This window comes from Passer montanus, unplaced genomic scaffold, assembly GCF_014805655.1.
Source record: "Passer montanus isolate IOZ18808 unplaced genomic scaffold, ASM1480565v1 scaffold23, whole genome shotgun sequence".
In the NCBI taxonomy this organism is placed as follows: domain Eukaryota; kingdom Metazoa; phylum Chordata; class Aves; order Passeriformes; family Passeridae; genus Passer; species Passer montanus.
Window position 1 is genome coordinate 12,207,584 of NW_024366926.1, and position 21,260 is coordinate 12,228,843.

The 21,260-nt window shown below is 46.6% G+C and overlaps 2 protein-coding genes across 3 annotated transcripts; one reads left to right on the top strand and one right to left on the bottom strand.

Annotated features, from left to right (window-relative positions):
* Window positions 1-403: 403 nt before the first annotated feature.
* On the bottom strand, window positions 404-21,241 carry GTF2E2 (general transcription factor IIE subunit 2). Its single transcript, XM_039710359.1, has 8 exons — window positions 21,182-21,241; window positions 20,617-20,783; window positions 10,745-10,836; window positions 10,242-10,349; window positions 9,507-9,689; window positions 8,986-9,079; window positions 1,888-2,003; window positions 404-1,249 (listed from the first exon to the last, which is right to left on the bottom strand). Exons 2-8 carry the CDS (start codon window positions 20,777-20,779, stop codon window positions 1,130-1,132), a joined length of 876 nt encoding a protein of 291 aa, XP_039566293.1. The 5' UTR covers window positions 20,780-20,783; window positions 21,182-21,241; the 3' UTR covers window positions 404-1,129.
* On the top strand, window positions 12,453-18,548 carry SMIM18 (small integral membrane protein 18). Of its 2 annotated transcripts, none has more exons than XM_039710364.1 (2): window positions 12,453-12,583; window positions 16,014-18,548. In XM_039710364.1, exon 2 carries the CDS (start codon window positions 16,059-16,061, stop codon window positions 16,353-16,355), a length of 297 nt encoding a protein of 98 aa, XP_039566298.1. In that variant the 5' UTR covers window positions 12,453-12,583; window positions 16,014-16,058; the 3' UTR covers window positions 16,356-18,548. The 2 variants fall into 2 exon arrangements, with proteins under 2 accessions (XP_039566298.1, XP_039566299.1); XM_039710365.1 differs by having other exon boundaries at window positions 12,518-12,587.
* Window positions 21,242-21,260: the final 19 nt, after the last annotated feature.

Sequence of the window (21,260 nt, forward strand, 5' to 3'; positions counted from 1 at the left end):
TGAGCTGATGTGCCCTCGGTGGGGAGCTGCAGGCACCTCTTTTATCTCTGATCCTAACCCTGGAAGAACACAGAAACGGCTCCTCTCCTGCAGCGCCGTGAAAACAGGATCAGCATTGACCGGCTCTGGTTCGCAACATAAAAATCAGTTACCGAGAGGACGCCGTTTGGCCACGTTCCACGTAAGGCTGTGCTGCACAGAACACCAGGCATCTGCAGGGAGCTTGCATTTAAGGTGGTTCCTCCCTTCTCCCCAGCCTGCACTAAAAAGGTGACAGTGTTAGCCTAGAGCAGTAAGTCACTGAGAGGATAAAAATATAGCAAAGATTGCTTTACCTCCATGGAAAGGAAAACGCAACAAGCAAAAAAGTTGCCGATTCTCTCATTCTTTAAGGAAGCAACACTGGAAACCTGCGTTGTAAATTTATTACTTAGAAGAAAAAAAAACCACTTCAGTATTACACCGTCGTTTTATTTCCCTCCTGTGCACAGAGCAGAAGGTGCAACACGCTTGTACCCACAATAGTGAGGAGACATTCCTAAGTAACATTAGGAAGCTCTGGCTGCATCCCATCCCACAGCCTGCTGGGATTTCGGGAGCGGGGGATTTTCTGAGTTTGAGTCTCAGATATCACCGCCTTTCAGTAAAGCTCAGTCCCATGGCAAGGAAGAAGCATACAAACCGTGGGTGTATTTGACTGTGAAAGAAACTTTGCCTGCAGTGATTTTAGGAAAAGGTTTTCCTGAAACAGGTAAAACAAATGCTGTCTTCACTCCCTCTAGAAAGCCCCTTGTAAGTAATTCCAGGTAAATACCCATTAAGCAATGTAAAAGCAGAGTTAAGCACTGAGCAGGAATTCCTGCATTACATGCTGAGCACCATTTATCACCCTATGCCAACAGGCAACTAGTGAGAACCTCTTACTCAAAGACACGTTTCCCATTAGCTAATTAAATTACCTTCTAAATTTAGTAGCTCATACTTCCTCTTAAACTGACCTGTTTCACCTCGGCACTTGCTGGGGTGGGGGAAACACATCACATTATTATATACAGTCAGTCCTTGTGTGAGCAGACACCGAGCCCCAGCAGCAGAAAGCCCGTCTAGAAATGCTCCAGAATTCAAGCGCTCACTGCTTGCCAGGAACCACATCAGAGTAATCTTTTAATACTCCAACCAAGTGGTCATTGTGAGTCTTAAACCGGCGTTTCTTCTGAGAAGCAGGTTTCTTCCTCCTCTGAATGGGAGCCTGCAAGAAGAAACAAACAGGACTCAGAAGATGTGTGACATCTGACCTGATGTGTGACACCACGCTGGTCACCGCTGCTGAGAAAGATGAGCTCTGCCAGAACCAGGGGTGAGCAGGGAAGGGAAGATGCTGGCTCCTGGAGAAGCAACAGCATCCAATTCCAATGCAGGCAGGGAGATGACCCTGGGGACAGAGCAGAGCCACGATATCCCAGGCACACTAGTAAAGCTGGCATTCTTAAGTGCAGCTACAGAAGCAGGTACATGTCCCACAGTTCTGTCCACAATGCCATCAGGACTTCAAAGTTGTTCAGCAGAAAAGTTAAACCCTCCCCAGCTTCCTCCCAAAATACTACTACTCTTGATACATTGTACAGCTTCAAGCAGAATCTTCCACTGTGGAGCTCACGGGGATTCCTGGAGTTTGCTCTCCTTTGATGCTGCTCAGATTAATTACACCGGCTCTAACAAGTCAAAAAAACCACTGACTGCAGCACTTGGTTTTTCCAGTTTTAACACGGGTCACACTCCCCCAAGCTCCACGAAGCTGTGCATAGGCTCACCAATACGTTTTGGAATTAACTGAGGGATCAGGAAGTGGGGGGGTTCCTAGGAAGATCTATAATTTGTATCTCTTACTATTTTCTTTGGTCCGGTTTCTTGCATGGAAGAAATACCCTGTCGTTTCAGATATTCTTCTATCTTCTCCTCATCCATAGAATCCACAGGAATGCTCCTCCACAGCTTCTGGAATTCTGAAACGACAAACCCGGTTTTATATCCCAGCGAGCAAACCCTGGCCAAAGACCCCCCAGGAAGGGAAGGAGAGAGCCTGGATTTCCAACACTCAAACATTCTGGCACATCAGTCTGTCACCGCCAGCAGGCACTCACTCAGCACAGCCTTCACCGCTCCAAATGCTGATGCACTGCCAAAAACACCCAAACCCCGAAAAGATGAAACTCCAACCAACAAAACAACAACGAAACACCCTCAAGCTAAACTGCACTCGAGCTTCAGGAGCACCCGGAGGCAACCTATGCCGTTCGTGTTTGTTTGCTATGGAGTCTCTTTTTGCCTGAGATCTCCAGAGCTGTGTAGGCTGTGAATGAGTTTTACAGATCCCGATGAAGGGCAATCACTAACCATAAACGGCAACTTCATTTACACATCTTCAGCTGCCACTGACCTGGGAGACTCGTCATCCCACCGTCTAATTTACTGAAGGTTCAAGACATTTACTTCAGCGGCTCTGAGCTCGTTTATCACCGAAATACGATCCACACCGTGCTCTACAGATAACAAAGGACTAAAATTCCTCTGGTGTTAAAAAGAAGAGAGACACCTTAAAAACCACAGCAGCAGGGAAACAGACAGAGACAGTAAGTCTTAATTAGAGCAGCTGCCATCTGCCTGCACACTTTCTGCCTCACGTAAAGTTTCACAGAGCCTCTGGAATGCCTTCTCCAGGCAGCGGCTGGTACGATCCTACCTCCCTTCATTCCCCAGGCAGGGAGTTAAGATACATCCTGTCAGCAGGTCTGGCTAACAAACTATAAATAAAACACGAGGCACACATAGCAAGGCAAGCCGAAATTTTTCCTTTTATTTCCAGATATATTTAGTATACAGTTGTCAAAACAAGCACAACCTCTGCATGCTTAAGGATCTGTCCTGTGCAGCAGGGGATGAGATGCTCCAGTGCCCGCTTGCCACAGGTATCCTGGCTCTGGGCACACGGCAACCAAATGGGAGTGTATAAAACCAACCAACCCGGTTCCTGCCCTTGGAACGATTCCCTACCTAAAGCACCTTGTTTTTCTATGCAAATGCATGCTTCGAGTCTCAGGCGTTCCTCCTCTTCCTGTTGCCAACAGTAAGAGACTGCCCCGGCTTTCCAGGAAACAAAGGAAAGGAATTTCCCCAGTGAGGAATGACAGTGTTGGTTTCTGGTAATGCAGTGGTTCTGAAGAGAACCAAAACCTGTCAGAACACCACGTTTGGTTACAGGGAGATAGCTCATAGCCTGCTTCTCACGGAGGCTATCCAGCACCCTGGGATCAGTGTGCACATCCCTTAATGCAGTCAAGACATTCTCCATCTGCTCATCCATTTTGAGGGGGTTTCCAGGCTTTCAGCGGTGCCTGCTATCAGAGATCATCCCTCACCTCATCCAGCTGCAGCAGGTGGAGAAAGTTTGTCCTCTTATTTATAATATCCTGCTGCAAACAAATGTGTCTCATCATTAGAGCTCAGGATATATGGATAAATACACCCTGGTGCAAAAAAAAAGGAAGTTGAGGATAGGTGCTTAAGGTTAAACTGGTCTACATTCTTCTGGGGAACAGAAGTGAAAAATTAAACACTAGAAAATAAATGGTCAGCTCTTCAGGGATCAGCATGCACAGAAGTGCAGATCACAGTTAATATCTAACTACAGTGGTCTGCATTTCTTGTAGTGCCATGGTTATAACATCACTCCAGCTTCACCTTTTAAACTCGGCCAAGAAATACAAATGGAACCAGGCACGCAGATTCAAAACTGCAGAGCTAGAATGGACTTTACATACAATTTAATCCACTAATTGGCCCCACCAGAGTCACCATATCATATTCTGCAACTCCATTTAAAAACTCCTCTGTAAATCAGGCTGCTTTCAGCACTACTGCTTTGATTGCAGTAATTGCAAAAGAAACTTCTACCCATGCTGGGGGGCTCCATGGAGGGCTTTAAAATATTTCACTGCTCAGGAAAGAGGGAGTCACAACAATGTGGAAACACTCCCTATTGGAACTAAAAGTACAGGATAAAGGTGGGGAAGCACAGGGAGCTGCCACCCTTCAGTGCATAGAGCTGTCTGCACTTGGTGTGTCATCTAGAAGGAAAGAGAGATCCATCCATCACCTCAACACAAAACTGACTCGGTGTAACACCAGACACTGGGCTAAGTGCAAGCTTTGAAGAAAGAGAGCAGCTGGATGGCTGGCATTGAACCATTTACACATTACCTGTCAGGTTTTTAAGTCTCCAAGGACTATGCCCCTATCAGCCAGGGAAAGTTTAGACCTTGGGAATACACTCTCTGAATTATTGTGACATCCTCTCTGAAATATGAGAACCTGTGGGAAAAGCTGGCAATAACTACAGCTCTGCAGAAACAACCATCTGCATTTGTAGCTGTGGCAGTTCTGCACCTCAGGAAACACACCCTGACCTGACATAGGAAAAGATTTTTCCTGATTTCCTTGAGAAGAATCACAAGTGCTGTCACCCTGGCCTTTGCAGCATGTCTGAAGATCAGACAACAGTGGCAGAAGGCAGCTCCTAGGGCAGGCTTCAATATACCATTTTTCACCAGGTCTTTCTTTTCTCTGTGGACAGGGCACAAGGAGCTCAGTGCTGGCGTGAGGAGTGCCAGGGGATGGCTGGAGCAGGAGGCTGCCCCCGTGCTGGCCTGCTCCAGCCAGCCATGGAGAACAGGTTGGGATGTATGCATTCCTGCAGTGCCTGCAGCCATTATGATGACAGAGCACATTCAATTTTCCTGTTCCGCGCCCTGTTCGCTGCTGGGTGATACTGACACCACCACAGCACAGAAAAGGTGAGACTTGGCTCTCAGAGCCACTAAATTATTTTATCCATCAGCCAGAATGAAAGTAAAATGGCTGCAGGAGGATAAAAAGACAGCAAGGCTTCACCTGACCGCAGCAGGCCACGCTCAGGCAAGCTGACAATCTCTGCACAGCTTAGGCTGCTCTGACAAAACACAGCCCAGAAAAATCCCCAGGGGACAAATCTCCAGGAGTTTCTGGTCAAAGCCTCGCAGGTGCTTTGAACCCTCATGGAGATTTGCATTTTTCACAGAGCTTTCAAGTCCTGATTCCAGTGCAGATCTTCCTGAGAAGAGGCAGAAAGCTGTGATCCCAGTACTGAGGCAAGTGTCATGAACAAATCCTATACACAATATCTTGAAGTCTGATCACTAAAACATGTTAACTCAGAAACTGGACAGAATCAACACTACTCACAGGCTGCTGCCTTGCCCCTCCAGAGAGCTAAATTCTGGTCTTTTGAGTACTGAGAGGAGGAAATGAGAGCAGGAGCTGGTGACAAGCCAGTTTAGATGTTTGCTGACATCTCCAGCAACATAAAGTCAAAACTCAGAACAATGAGCTCTGACCAGCAGGAACCAATCCAGAACTAAGCAGAGGTCAGCATAACAAAGATTTTGCAGACACCTTCTCTCTCTGAAACACCCAAGGGGTAAGGATGCACGGTTACCTTGATTTTACAGCACCGCGAGGTGCCTCATAGATGAAAACAATTTGCACTGACATTCCCTGAGTGATTATACTCTAACACACTTCCTTTCTGTAAATGCTTACATTTGGGGAATGAAGTCATGGGTAAATGACTGCCTGGTGACTTTGGAGAGGCTTATCCAGCACTTCTGACTGCCTCACCTGCTCTTGCAAAGGTTGAGATGGTTGTGGAGATAAACTGATACATCACACAGGTAATAAAATCTGCCAGAGATTAAAAACAGCTTAAAAATCCTCAGTGAGCCAAGCCAAAAGCTGAGCAAAGGACAAAGCCAGACAATAACAGTGCAGAAGGGAAGAAACAACAGTCCTAACAGTCCCAGGGAACACAGCACTGGTTTTATACCAGAAGGAAAAGGCACTTGATGCTAAATCTGTGCTGTCCCTGGACCACCACAGGTGTAAGTCAGCACTGATCCCAAGCAGTTCTTACAGTGTTAAATTTAAGCAGCTTTGGCCATTCTCTAAAGCCCTTCAAAGGCTTAGGAAGAATTTTAAAATAATTAAATATCCGAATTTTTCAGCATAAAAACCCTTCCTATGGTGCATTCAGCTGGGGAAGATACCATCTCTCTAGCAGTGAGGCAATCCAACTGGCCTTTCAGCATTCAGCACGGGGGTGAAAGCCCTGTTCACATGCAAAGTGCTTCGCCCCAGCACAAAAAGGCAGCGCTTGGCTGAAGCACCTGAAATCTGGCCCTGCTTTTATAAACACTTTCAGCTCCACGCCACTGACAGTAGATTAATTAGCCAGGAAGCCCAGAAGGAACACATGCAATCTGAACCTTCCCCGGCTAATCACATAAAAGGAAGAACAAAAGCCGCTCCTTACTGCTAAAACCCTCTCCAGTACCCTTGAGATCACGATCTATAGGCAGCGCTCTGTTGCTGCGATACATTGGGATTTATTTTCACAGGGGGAGAAAGAAAAGCTTGTTCAGCCCTCAAGGGCAGAGGCAGGCACTGCCAGAAGGAAGGTCCTCCCCCTGCTCCAGGCAGAGAGCTCGGAATTGCCCCGGCTCAGGCAGCAGTGGGAGAGGACACCCGACTCATCGAGGCTGTCACCCTCAGCCAACACATGTTCTGAGCTGGGATGAGGAGCACAGAGCCCTTATTTCTGAGGATAAACATGAAACTAGAAACATATTTTGAACTGTCATCGGCTGCTAGATCAAAGAGTCTGCCAACACTTCAAGGCTTATTTTGCAGCCTTTTTAAAAACTTCATTTGAACGTTGCCAGAGATAATGAGCTGCAGTATCATTGCTAAGGCAGAGACGTGTCACAGCTCGTCCTGTGCACAGACATTGTGCCAGTGACTCCCTAAGAGACACCCTTCTGCTGCTCTGGAAAGAATCCTACGGCAAAGCTGCTCGGGAAGGATGGGTTTCCTTCATCGCAGGACAGGAGGCTTGGAAAAAGGACCTGCTGCAGCTGCAGGGAGTGAGTGAATCTACTCAGGGATGTTTCCAGCACTGTGCCACACTCGGGTGGATCACAATATTCCCAAAAGAGAAAATATTCTTGCCCCCTCTCAGAACAAAGCATCAAAAGGAAAACCAAAACCAGCAGGAACTGAGCAACAACAAAACACCACTTCTGGCTCGGATGGGAAGCTGCTGCCACCTGCGGATAAAAGGAAGCAGAGCCACCTTGAACTACAAACACTGGATCCCTTCAGGACGCACACTGCAGGCTGAAATGCCTTCCTTCAGCAGGAGACCAGGCGTTTTAAAGGGACTTTTTAACCTCTTCCTCCCTCTGGCACCAACAGCTTGCATTGCTCATCACAGGTGTGCCACAACATGGCAAGAGGAGCCCGGGATTTATCCTGGCTGCCTGACACCTCTGTCTACATCTTAACAAAATGGGCTCTGTTATGAAATTTCACAGCTAATCCTGGAGTTATTACAAGCTAATAGCAACGGGACAGAGACCTCCCTCTGATAACTCTTTTAGTATGGTTGGGTTCCTACTATCTGGAAAAAAATTGCACAAGGAAAAGCATTAATTTAGCAACACGACTATGATACCACCAGTGGCTAAAACTTAAAAGCTCTGTCTCAAAAGTTACTGCAAGAGCACTGATTTCTAAATGTTTTGGCCATGTTCAGGCCCCCAAAAACTGTGGGCTGATGGACTGAAGAGGCATTACCTCAACAGAAGGACAGGGTTCATGGTAAACTCCTAAACATTTGGAAATCACAAATTCCCCAGTGAATCCCTTCTGCATTTTGCATATAGTTTCACTGCCCCTACCAAGAAATGACAGAAGTCATAGTTTAAAAAGAAATTCACTTCAACCTTTTGAGATATTTTCATATTTTTAAATGCTGTAGATGTCACCTCTACTTAATCACCTTTGTGAAACAAAGCTATTATTACTGAGATTACAAGTGTGTACTCTCAGTACACAACAAATAGCTAATGATACACATCTTCAGTTGCTAAATTCTATTGGAAATAAAGATTCCCTTGGAGGCAGGCAAAGAAAGAAAGATCTTTATGCATCCTCCTGTGGCCCTTTAAGTAGAGCAGTTCAAATTTGTATCAAAACTTTTTTTTTACCATACATAATGTGATGCTGTGTGATGCAATGGCTTTATGTGTCATGTTACAAGAACAATACATTAAAAAAAGAAAGTGTTCAGTGTCACTGAGTCATTCAAAATAAGATCTTCTGACACAGATTGCCTTCCCCTTTCTGCATTTACAGACACCTGATGTTGGCATTTATGTCCTTACTGGAACACACCCTGATTTCTGTAATTGGTTTCTGTGCAAAAAATGGCACCAGAGGATTTTACCACTATTTGTGGCATAGCAAACATGCTGAACTTGTGAAGCCCCAAACCCACTCCAGCCCTGGGCAGCAGCACTGCCCCAGGTCTGTGCTCTCCTCCCAGCTGTAACCAGCCCTCTCTCAAGAATTTTGCTCACATCTCATCCCTCTGTGCTTCCTCCTTCTGTTCCATTTATGGCTTCTTGCTGCATTCACCAGTAAAAGGCACATGGCTCATAAACTGGAAAAAACCCCAACAAAAATCTTGCACCCACAAATCATTCTTTTGGGGATTTTTTTGGCTTCCCCTTAAGCAGCAAAATGTTAGATGCCATTTCATTGACAGTGAGGTGCTTTTTAGTCTCTTCTGTACCATTACTCTTGAAGATAACTCTTGGATTCCTGGTGCCACGTTCCAATGCAGCCATCATAAAGCAGAGGATATTACCACTGGACTCACTCGCTGGTTTCGTTAGCCTTGTGTTAATATAAACACTCCCCTCACATCTGGACACACCTAATATTTCATTATCACCTTAAAAAACTGCTCTACCTGAAGGCTGCTTATACACAGAGGTGCTTAAGGTGAATTCAGATCAACTGTCATGGAGACCCATGTGAAACAACACCTACCTTCGTCCACAGCAAAGTGACAGCTCTTGTCGTTGTAGAAAAGAATTTTCTTCTTATCAGGGCGATTAACAAAGATGATCTGGTCCCCTAAAGCCTCAAAAACAAATGGAAAACAACAACTCAAAATCACTTAGTTTCCAAGGTAAAGGTCTCCAGCTCCAACAGAGCCAGACCTTGTGCTACAAAAAGCAACAACAAACTGGAGTAGCTGCAAAATAACTGGCCATGAAACATGGGTATACACTAATAAATCAAAAATGAGATTCAGAGGACTGAGGTCAAGGTGCCTCAGTTGGAATGTGGGAGATCAGGAGTCTTTTGTGAGACAGAGCTCTGAGAGCTGTGCTGAGACATCAGGGCAAATCTGAACATAAAGGATGAAATACAGAGAAGGCCACAAGATTAGATCTGCTGAAATGGCTTCTGAGTTATCAAAAGAACAGAAACGGCTCATGAGAAAACTCGTAGTGTCTCTCTTCCTCTGAGAGGTGAAAGCTGAACTGCAGCCAGGTGTTCCTCACCTTTATGGCCTTCTGTGCATTGGGCAGCCCTTCCTCAATGTCTTCCAGAAGGATTCCTCCCAGCCCTCGCTGGTCGTGCTTGTCCAGGAGCCTGAGCAGAGCCTTTTTGTCTTTCAAGTTGTACTTGGGTTTGAAGGCATACTTCCCATCCACAACTTCTATTTTCGGGTTGTTGACTAGAGCCTGTAACAGGGACAGAAATTTCAAACCTTGAAACACTTCTACTTGTTTCCTGGTGTGCTTTTGAGCACATGAACCATACGTTACAGCTGCCAGGCTGGAGCTTTGAGTTTAAACAGATTCTAAATCCTTGGATCCTAGATCCACCAGCCTAGGCATAATTCACCACGACACAGAGCACCTCTAAGAGAGAAGGGACTCTGGTGCTGCAGGGTATTTGTTTATCTTTTCTCATCCAGCAAAAGCTCAGCGATAACTTTATATATGCTTCTTGGGAGGAGCTCTTCCATTCCATTCTGATATTCTGGCTCATTGTGGAAGATGCCTGGAGCTACCTTTTGGAAGACTTCAGCAAAGTCAAGCTTTCTCCACAACCAACACTGCCAGTGCACAGGTTTCTGTTGCCCAGAATATGAGTGCTGCCACCAAGCAATGTTACAGTATGACTTAGTAGTTTCTTGAAGGAGGGATTACATATTTAATAATTTAACAAATGTGTGTAGTTCAAGTTTATCAGAATTCCCTAATGAAAATCTGAACACGTGTTTTCTTTACCTCGCTCATTAACCATTGTTTCTGCTTGAGTCCAATATCTAAATGCTGTGTTTCATCCAGTATCTCCTCCAGGGTTAATGGATGTGTATCACCACGCTGGTGCCGGGTCTGCAAAAGCAAACAGGATCTCTTACAGTTCTGTACTCACTTTATTCAGCAACTCAGGCACCAAAAAGTAACTGAGATTGGCACCAAATTACACTTTATATTGATCACTAGCCCATGAATCCCAAAACCTGACAGCAGCTTGAAATTCCTGCAAATAAACCCCATTATCTTGGTTGTAAAGTGACCTGGGATAATCAGGATTTCAGTTATGGAATAATATGCTGACAATTTCATTTACTGAAGCACTTTGAATTTAACAAGCCATTTCTTGAAATTCTCAGTCTTGCAGTAAAAGAATTTCAGAGACTGAAACACTCAGCATTTTCCAGGTACTACAGGACAAGAAACAATTTAAGTATTTAAAACCAGTATTATTTTACACCAAAACACCATACCTTCATATAGTTCACTATTTTAGCAAGGACTCCAAACTTGTAGCCAGAGCCCCCTGAAAGGGCTTTCAAGTTAAATGATCCATTGCTGTGATCTACAAAGAAAGAAAACAAACAATTAGAGAGTGCTTTGATAGCTTCCTGTTGGCTCTGAGCTCCATCACGTTCTCCCTCTGCTTCCAGCAGCTTTTGAATCGACAGCTGTGGACAGAAACAGGAGTGGCAGAAGCAGCTACTCTCAGGTGAGTCCTTGCACACATCTTGATCCAACCCAGGGACTCAGAGGACACAGCTCTGGAACATTTCTGAGCAGAACTCCACAAATAAAAAAGTTAAGAAAGCAGCAAGTGACTGCAGAGTTCCTGCCACAAGAGAACATGTTTAATTTGGTGGCTTAACATCCCATAATCATTTAGACTACATGAATCCACGCTGAAATAATGCACTGCACTTGCTCCACCAATACCTTCCTGCTGCTGAGAGGGGGGCACAAAGCTTCCCTTCTTCCCCAAAGGCACTCAGTGGTTACACAGCAGGTAAGGGAAGGCTGTGATTTTTTTTAAAAAAAATTATTGTTTCAAGTAGCTCTAGTGGAGAATTTATTAAACAGATTTATTAAACAGAGCCATACAAATGCAAACCAATTCAACCTGGTGTGTTGCACCACTGGAACAACAACTCAGAACCCCCTCTGTTGTCAACTCTGGCTGGCTTTATCATGAGGTTTGCTATCATTTGGTTTCAAAAGTTCTTGCAAGGTTGTTAATGACCACTTAATTAACGCCAGCTCTTAGCACAGCACATTAAACACAAATATCCACAAACCACTGTCACAAGCCACAGGCTCATTACCAGCACAACACTGCTCAAAACCTAATGGCAACAGTTTTCTGGAATTTCAGCTACTCCAGAAAAAGAACACCATCTCTTTGTCACCACGGGGATTGTTTAATCCTCTGGTGATTTCTAAGCACTTCTGACAGGACAACAGTTATCTCAGAGATACGGAGCTCCTATTGTTTCCGTGGAAAAATCAGTGAAGCAGGAGAAAAGAACAGAATTGTGAAGCTGTTACATGACATCGTCTTAAAGGCTTTACACAGCACAACAATTCTAAAATTAACATAGAAATATCAGTGTAACTCCAGCTACAGAAGAATACTTTGTTCTGGTTACTAAGTTAAAAGCAGGAAAATCAAAACCCAGCTCCCCCTCAAGATGCGGCTGTAGGGATTTAACCCTACAGGGTTCCCTTTTAAGATTAAAAATTAATGTCTATGTAGGACATTTTATAAATAAATAGCAAAATCATAGTAATGTAATGAGAGGTCTGAAGTGACCCAAATAAATTCAGAGGTACAACAAACAGTTAAGACAACTTATCATGTTTTTGCTCTGTCAGATCTGAATTGAATCAGGAAGACTATCTGGTTTAATCTGCCTGCTTGCAGCCTGCTGCAGTCCATGACAAGAGACTCTAACCACACGGTGAGGCTGGAAATCTGCAGATACTAACATTTCAAACGTCATGGTTTGATGGCTGATCCCAGCACAAAGCAGAGCAGGGTCGTGGCCAACGAGCACGCTCCTCTGCTAACCAGCTCATCCCACCCCAAAAAACAAGAACAGGGAGGCGTTCGCTTCTCATTCCAGACAGTCAGAGTCACACTTATGAATGATTTACTCCTGGGGTTGAGGGCTCGATGCAAATGAGCACAAAGGAAGTTGTCAGCAGCATCGTGCTCTGGCCAATGGAAGGAAAGCTCCATCTTAGCTGTGCCATAGGCTGCACTAAAAAAAGGGACCAGAACGGCGCTCTCTCAGCATCCTTTCACACAAGAGGTAGGTGTGTATCATTTTATAACATTCTCTGAGGTTTATCTTGATTACTGAAAGAAAATATGCCTGTAAGCTGAGAACCTGTAAAAGCTTCTTGGAATGAGAATGATTTTTCTCTGGGCTGAGCAGGGTTTATCCCGCTGAACGCGGAGGAGCTTGTCTTGCACGATCAGACGAGCACTTTCACCATCTGTGCACTAATGGAAAATTGATGACCACTCCATCTTACAGCAGAGCTAACACAACAAGCCAAGATTCAGTAAACAAAATGGATTTCGTCCTTACAGGGGAGGTGGCTGGTTTCCTGCAGCCTCACGTTCCTGCTGATTGATTCTATGTGTTTTCACAGAAATGACAGCGAAAGGGTTTTCCTTAAAACAAAGACAGCTCCAGCTGAAATGTGAGCAGTGTTACCTCCCAGGGGGGATTCCGTAAATTAGGCTGCCTAAAAGAGATCTGTGTGTGTGGAGGAGAAACCTGTTCTAGAAACGTGGTATGCACTGGGCAGGGAGAAAATCCCTCTGCCTTGCTGTTACCTTTGGAAACACTGGAGCAGCCATGGATCCAAGGCAAACAGCCGGGTTAGAAGGCACCTGAGATTTGTAAATGCTTTTACCCTGAGATGCCTGCTCAGTGCTTTCTTAAACAGGGCTTCCTCAGGGCTGCATTAAAAAGATTTTCTGCCAGTCATTTCCCTCTGCTCCATGAATATGATTTCAAATAAAGCTGTTCCTCTGCAGTGCCCAAAGATGCTAATGCTTTTAAATTAAAACCTAGTGCATTAAATATTTAACTCATTGCATTTTGGATACGTACAACTGCTGACTTGATTGTAAATCAGACTGGCTGATGATACGAATCTGACCTGTGCTGCTACAAAATAAATAAAACTGCAGGAAACCAGCCCATTTTTGACAGCTTTCAAGGACACTAACCTCATTAGTGCTGCTTTAATTCTGAACAGTCAGCAACAGCTACCTCAACCTCATATTTCAATAATTACAAAGAGCAGCTGATCTTTATCTGCCTCTCCCGTTCAAATCTAAGGAGATCATCATCCTCCTCTTCAAGGGGCATTAAATTCCACCTCCTGGCAAAAAGACAAACATCTCTTCACTGTGCAAACCACTGCCCTGATGTTGCCTGTGGAGTGGGGAGGGAATGGCTGTGGATGGGAAGGGAATGGCTGCCCTGATGGACCCTGTGGGGTGGGGAGGGAATGGCTGTGGAGTGGGGAGGGAATGGCTGCCGTGATGGAGCCTGGGCAGTGGGAAGGGTCTGGCTGTGGATGGGAAGGGGCTGGCTGTGCAGTGGGAAGGGGCTGGCTGTGGAGTGGGGAGGGAATGGCTGTGCAGTGGGGAGGGAATGGCTGCCCTGATGGAGCCTGTGGAGTGGGAAGGGGCTGGCTGTGCAGTGGGGAGGGAATGGCTGCCGTGATGGAGCCTGGGCAGTGGGAAGGGGCTGGCTGTGGATGGGAAGGGAATGGCAGCTGCACTGTGCCGTGCTGCCAGCACAGCTCCTGCCTGGCCATGCCGTGCCCAAGATGCTGCTCTCCTCTTGGGAACAGAGTTATTGCCTTGACAGAGAGCTGTGCTGGCAAAGGGTCCTGGCTACACAGAGCAGATCTGACCAAGCCCTCCAGTGGCCACAGATCTTGATCACTGTGAGCAATATAAATGAAAGAAACCCACCAAAAATTACTAAATTTTGCATCACAGAAACAGTCTGGTTTTGTGCCTGGTGTTTACAGAGCGAGCAAACTTACACGTAACAGATTCCAACAAAACCCTCAGTCCTAGCAATCTGTTTACAAAGTTCAAAACAAAACTCCTTTCTTTCCCAAAGGTATCCTCTTGCCATTTAAAATACACAATTAAATCCTGCTTATTTCAATTACTCCTCAAAGGGGACTCCAAATCCTTTTATTCAGCTCCCCTCTCTCTCTTTCTCTCATGGATTATTTTGAAATAAATCTTCAAGCCACCCCTTCAAAAACCCTCATGACTTTTAGCCCCATAACAGGTTGGCTGAGTTTCCTTCCCACACCGTGACCAAATCAAGCCACTCTCTTGAAGCCAGGACCTGACTCAAGCCAGGAGTATTTTTAGCTTGGATTTGCTCTGTAAACTTTTGTTTAAGGAAGAAAAAAAAACCACCAACAATTTAATTAATCCCATCCATCTCAGTCATACACTGTATACTCAATTACTGATTTGTGTACTCAAGCTACAGATTTAACAGAGGAAACAGTAAGTTACTGCAACTGCTCCAGTAAATGTCTGTGTGGAAGGCTAATGCCAGGGACCTTCCCAACAACAAAGCTCTTTCGTTTCAATTTAAATCCATTGAAGATAAAAGGATAAAGAACAAGATGTATAATAGAACAATAAAAATCAGACATACATCACAAGCTGGTTTGGCAGCACGATCCTGGTTTTCACCATATCCTTTTCTTTAGTAACTTCACAGAAATAAGGACAGGTGCTCAGACTACTTTAGTAGACACCATCACCACCATGTTCCACCTAAAAACTCCCTATTTCCTCAAGGAAATATGGAGACCTGACTTGATCTCCTCCCACACCCAGTTTTAAATTGCCTGAGGAATTCAAAGGTTATTACCACATCCTAGAGCCACAGCAGATAACCAGAAGTTACCGTAGCTCCTTGGACAACTTTGATTGCATTAGACTATTGAGCAAAAGCAGATTTTCTGGAGTCAACTTCTTGCTTCACCTCCCCCAACACCACAGAGCAGCCTCTTTCCTCTGCTGGGTGCTAACCCAGGCTCGGGCATGGTTGAAAATAAGAAATAAGAGCTCCTCAGAAAGGGTTGGGTTTTCCTTGTTATCCACCCCAATGATTACGGCACCACAAAGAAGATTCCCAAAGGCTCCCAGCGCCATCTGGGCAGCCAAATTTCTCCAGCACAAACTACTCAGGAATGGAAGAGCAGGGGAATGAACAGGCCAGGAAATCTGCCCTCCTGAAGTCGAGAGAGTTTTGCAGGTGAACAAGTCTGTGCTGACAGGCAATTCCTAAGTAACAAAACCTTTCACACCACACAAGCGGCAGCCCCAGGCTGACAGTGCACAGGTGGTGGAAACCACGGCACACCTTGAAAATCTAGTTTGTAAGCTTTCTGTCTGTGCATATAATTGAAATAAAGAAGCAAAGCTCTCTCATTCCTGAATCACATACACCACATGATGCCTGCATGAATCAGACACTGCCAAAATAAATGTTCCAGGTCTATCACAAACTTATACATCTGGAGTTTGATATTTTGGTGAGCAAATATGAGTATGCAACAATCCATGCTAGTAGAAACTTTGAGAACTTAGTCTTAATTTAAGTAACTCCAATATGTGATAAATATCACAGCATGTCCTTGACTGACAGAGTCCTCAACAGCTTTGCTTTTGTGTTTCAGCTCCCAAATCTGTGCCAGTGAGCATACTCAGACAGCTCTTCAAGAATGGCAACCCTCAACAGCACCCACTGGAATGAGACTACTACATCCATTTCCCAGTATCTGGGCTTCCAAGTGCAAAAAATTTACCCTTTCCATGACAACTGGAACACTGCCTGCTTTGTCATCCTGATCATATTCATCTTCACTGTAGTTTCCCTGGTAGTGCTGGCTTTCCTGTATGAACTGCTGGACTGCTGCTGCTGTGTGAAAAACAAAACTGTGAAAGACTTGGAGAACGAGCCCAATCCCGTCAGAGCAATGCTGAACAGCTTCAGGAAGCGCGACACAGAGGTGGTGTAGGAAGCACCCAGCACCTGCACCTGGAGAACTTGGTTTGACACCTGGAATGAAGCCTCCTGTACCTTACAAATGAGCGAGTCACGTGCTTTTTTTCTTTTGGACTTAAATATCCACGGCGGCAATTTTATCTCTGGATGCGAGCTGGAATAATTGGCAAAGGCTTTCCAAGTGCTTAGCAGAAAGCAGTGTTATGGGAGGGAAGACAATTGTTTCTAGATGAACTTTTGCTGTTTATATTGAGTGACTAGCATAGAATTTTGTCTACCTGACCCAACAAATGCTGCCTAACGTTCATAAAACTGTGTTGCTTAACTGAAGAAAACATTTATAAAATGCCCAACAGTCTGATCATATTCAGCAGTGTTGTCCCACCGAGTCAACCACACAGGGACAGGACAGACAGACAAGGGGCAAGAAAAAAGTTGGGGCAGGAGGGTTGAGTGGCAAGAGACCCTTCAGGCAGGAGAGGATTGGGTGCGTTCCAGCCTTTGGCAGCACTTTTTATTATGGGTTTCTTGCTTTTAGAAGAGAGGGTGGTGGGAGGAAGACTAAGCCAACAAGAAATGTATTCCTAAAATGGTTTTTTCTAGTCCCCCCTAAAAGGCTAGTTTGCCCCTTCCTTCCCCCACTTCTCCAGTTTCAGGGAACTCTTCTCCCCTCAGTTCATATGCAGTCTGGCCAACAGTTTCTTTGTGTTGACACCTGCATAACCCACTACCTTCAGAATATGAGACCCTTTCAAAAAATCCTGCTGGAAATGAACAGGGACAATTCTCTGCCCCAAGGCTGCTGCTTCTGTGGCAACCACAACACTACATCTATCACCCCTACCCCAACTTTCAAAGGCAGACTGGAACTGGTGGAGTTCTTGCCAAGAACAGAGGGAGAGGGGCCACAGACCTCCCACACTGAAGAGGGGGATGGCACCCAGCCAAGGTGCAGCTTTCAGCACTTTGCACAAGAGAATCTCACTTGACTTCATCTGCCTGCTGACACATCCCAGAGTTCACACTCACCCCTCCCTCATGTCCTGGCCACAGAACTCTCACACCTCTGGCTCACCAGCCCTCTGTAGCTGTGTCGTGTCCGTGATTTTTAAAACCATTCAAGTTTTGCAGTTATAAATGACAACTGTAATAACAGTGTCCAACAGTGTAGCCATCAGTAACTCCTGGCAAGTCCTTCACCCTCCTGAACCCCCACAGAAATGTCCCAGAGCAAAGCTACATGTGGGACAAGTTATTTAACTGCATTAACCCCAGATAACATTCCTGTCATGAAGGAAACAAAGCCCACCTCACAGTCCATCCCTGTCCAAAAAACCTTGGTGCTATGGCCAGTACCTGTAATGATCTCTTTTTTCACATGTGTCAAATCCCCCATCTCAGGCTGAGCATGACTAAGCTCCAGAAGATCTGGACACAGTGGAAGACTTGCTAATTGACACGTGCTGCTCCTGGTTGGCGAGATGGAGTCACAAGGAGGAGACACCCAGGGCAGGATGAACTAGCAGAGCTAGTCCAGAGATTCACCTGGAGAAGCAAACTCCCTCCTGCAGTCACAAATCCCCACAGGCACACTTTTTACAGCCAAGTTTGGCCAGGACCAGTCCCTCATGCAGAGAATACTTCAAGCTCAAAATCAAAAGCACAAGTGATGGAAGCCAATGCCCTGAGCATGAGATCATTTAGGACTGAGATGTATGATGAAGATAACGCCAGTGGTGATAAGGATGGCATGTCACCTCCTGCTGCGTGGCAGCATCAGACTGGGAAGTCCTGCTCCAGAGGCCAGAGTAGCCACCAGGATGCATGGAATTAAATCCCGTCTCTCTCCTGAAAGGAAATGCTCTGGGCACTTGCAGCATTCCCACAAAATGCCCATCATGGCTGCACACAAGAGGGCAGTGTGTGCAGCGTGCCATCCTCCGCTGCTCTGGCAATGCCTTCCCGAGAAGCACATGGAATGACATATGTTGGGACTCATCCCAGCTTTTTATTTCACAGGTCTGCAAAGGGGAATGGGTGTGGGCACAAGGAACAGAAGGAACAGAAGGCAAAGGTGTCCCCCTGCACAGTACCAGAGAAGACTCAGGATGATTCTTTCCCCTGAAAGAGCCCCTGAAGATTCTGGCTCCTGACAACTGTTGGCAGAGACCACTGAGATAAAGGTCTCAAGACAGAGACCACAGCCACAATTTACTATTGATTAATAAAATGAAACAAACAGATTTGATCCATTTCATTTATTTTCCAGTTCCTATTCTGAACTGAGTAAACTAGCTTTGAATTTTTTCAACTAACTTGTTGCAACAATGGCAGTAATGTCTGTATAACAATCACTGTAGGAGCAGTGGGGAGCTTGCAGCCAGACTGCACAGGCAGGCCAGATTTAGCTGTGCAGGCTCCTGAAGGTTAGCATGGTCTCCATACCTCTCCTCCCCCAAAAAGCGTCAAGGGCAGGCTCTCTGAGCCACAGAACCAGAGAGTGAGGGAGGCACCACACACCCAGCCAGCACACAAACATTGTGACTCCCTTTATCACCTCTGTGGCCACTGCACAGCAGAGCCAGCACTGACCACACTAGTTGGTGTTTCTTTGGGCGGTGGGACAGGGATTTCCCAACATCAGGTTTTTACTCCACCTCCTGTCTCTGACACCCACATATCCTCACAGGCATCTGCCAATCTGGCAAGTGAAACAGAAAGTGGGTTTTGAGGCAGTAGATTTTGACTCTGCAGCATGAAAGTGTTACAGAAAGCCTGGAACCTCTCTGGTACTGCCTGGAATGCAGCCAGCACCATAAGAGATCAAGTTTATCTCCTCAGAGCCACACTGGGTCCCTGTTTGTAGAAGCGAATTGTCTGACAGCCACAAAAGCACTTAAAGAAGCCCTCAGCCCACGGAAACCACAGAAACAAAACCAAACCTGGTCCCTGTTTGTAGAAGCGAATTGTCTGACAGCCACAAAAGCACTTAAGCCCTCAGCCCACAGAAACCACAGAAACAAAACAAAACCGTCTTTATCTGCTCAAATCCACCAGATCAGGCTCGCATTTGTACCCTCTGCCCTCCTCCTCCCCCCATCCCTTCTTCCCAGCAAACCCCGCTCACCCCAGTGACGCAGCTCAGGATATTCCACGCAGAATTTTGTTTTATTTGGAGTGTCAAAAAGGGATGGATGGATGGAAACCTGGCCTCCCTTGATTTATTTTAGAGTGTCTGGCCGATACTTTATTTGGTGCCTGAGAAGCTGCAGACACATACCCAAACTCCCAGCTCTTCCCCTGGGCAGAAGATGCTGCACTCCTCCCAAGCTCCCTGATGTTTCTCTCTGTTGTTTTTAGCTCTGTTGTTTCTCCTGGAGTTTAGGAGAGAGCCACGTGTGGTATTATTCAAAATACGAGTGTGGACTGAGTTTGCACAACAGGGTGTTTTGTGGTTTAGTAACTCCTGGCATTTGATCTGACCTTTAAAGAGCACTTGAGAACTGCCACTGCTTTCGGAGCAAATCCTCTCCCTGGTGCTGCACTTTCCACACACTCCCACTGCTTTTGGTGCTGCTTTATTAACTGTTTATTTGATACTGAGGGACTCATTATCAGTGCCAGCCACCCAGGGAAATGCCACAGCTCCTCAGTAAAGCAGGCAGAAACTCCTGGAGTGCCTGGTGCTCACCAGCAAAGCTCAGCTCCCAGGTGAAACAAGGACAGCTGCAAACCAAACAAGATGCACCTGGCAAAATCCCTCTCGGGTATGAACACCCTCCAACCCACAGTCACCTCAATGCTTTAGGTGCTCTCTTGCCCGAAATAATCACAGAACAGGCTAAAGATCATCCAGTTCCAAGCCCCGGCCAGGGGGACACCTTCCACCAGACCAGGTTGCTCCAGGCCCTATCCAACATGGCAAACTCAGAGAAAATGAATGGCACTGCCAGCCCAGCGAGCACCGAAACTCAGAGCTCCCAAAGCACACCCAAAGCACAGTTTCACATCCGTAATTTTGGCAGCAGAGATTCCTCCAACAGAGCAATTGCAAAGGAGCCATGAGGTGAGGCTTAGCACATGTGCACAGTAGGGACTGGGTTTTTCACACTGTGCAAGTGGCTTCCTTAACAAAAGCGGTAACTGAGGAGAAATAATGACAACAGCCACCAGCAAAGCTCACAGATACAGCATTACTCACGTTAATAAACCACGGCTTACAGGCAAACAGCAGCAAACACCCAGCAGCTGCTGGACAGGAGACTTCCACCCACCTGTGCTTTGTTTTGAGCTGGAGGAGCCCCCTTGCTCTACCTTGGCCTTCTTCTTCTTGGAAGCAGAGGAGTCGGAGGAGAGCGCTGGGCGTTTCTCTACAGCCGGCGTGGAGAGGGCTCTCTTTTTGAACAGCTCCCGCTCCCTCAGCAAGCTGGGGTCCATGATTCTGCAGCGCGGGAGAAAAAGGTGAGAAAAAGGTGTCGGGGTTCAGGAGGAGAAACAACAACCACAGGCCGAGCTCACTGCGGCCCCACCAGCGACTCCGGCTCCCGCCCCACACGGGACACGCCGAGAGCCCCGGCAGCCATGCCCGAACCGAGCCGGGGCAGCGTTCTGCGGCGTCCCTGGGGAGCAACCGACTTCCCCGACACGGGCTCCAACAACACAGCGCGCCAGTGAGGAGGGCGAAGGGGAATGCCGGGCAGGGACAGGAGAGCCGCGAGCGAGGCACCTCACGGCCCCCGGGGGCCGCTCCCCGGTGCCCCTCTCAGCCCCCCGGTGCCCCTCAGGGCTCCCCGGTGCCCCTGTCCGCCCCCGGCCCCTCAGGGCGGCCCCGCCGCTCACCCGCGCGCCGCCGCCGCCTAGCGAGCCATGCCGCTCCCGGCAGCCCCCGCGCGCCCCGCCCCGCCCCGGAAGCGGGCCG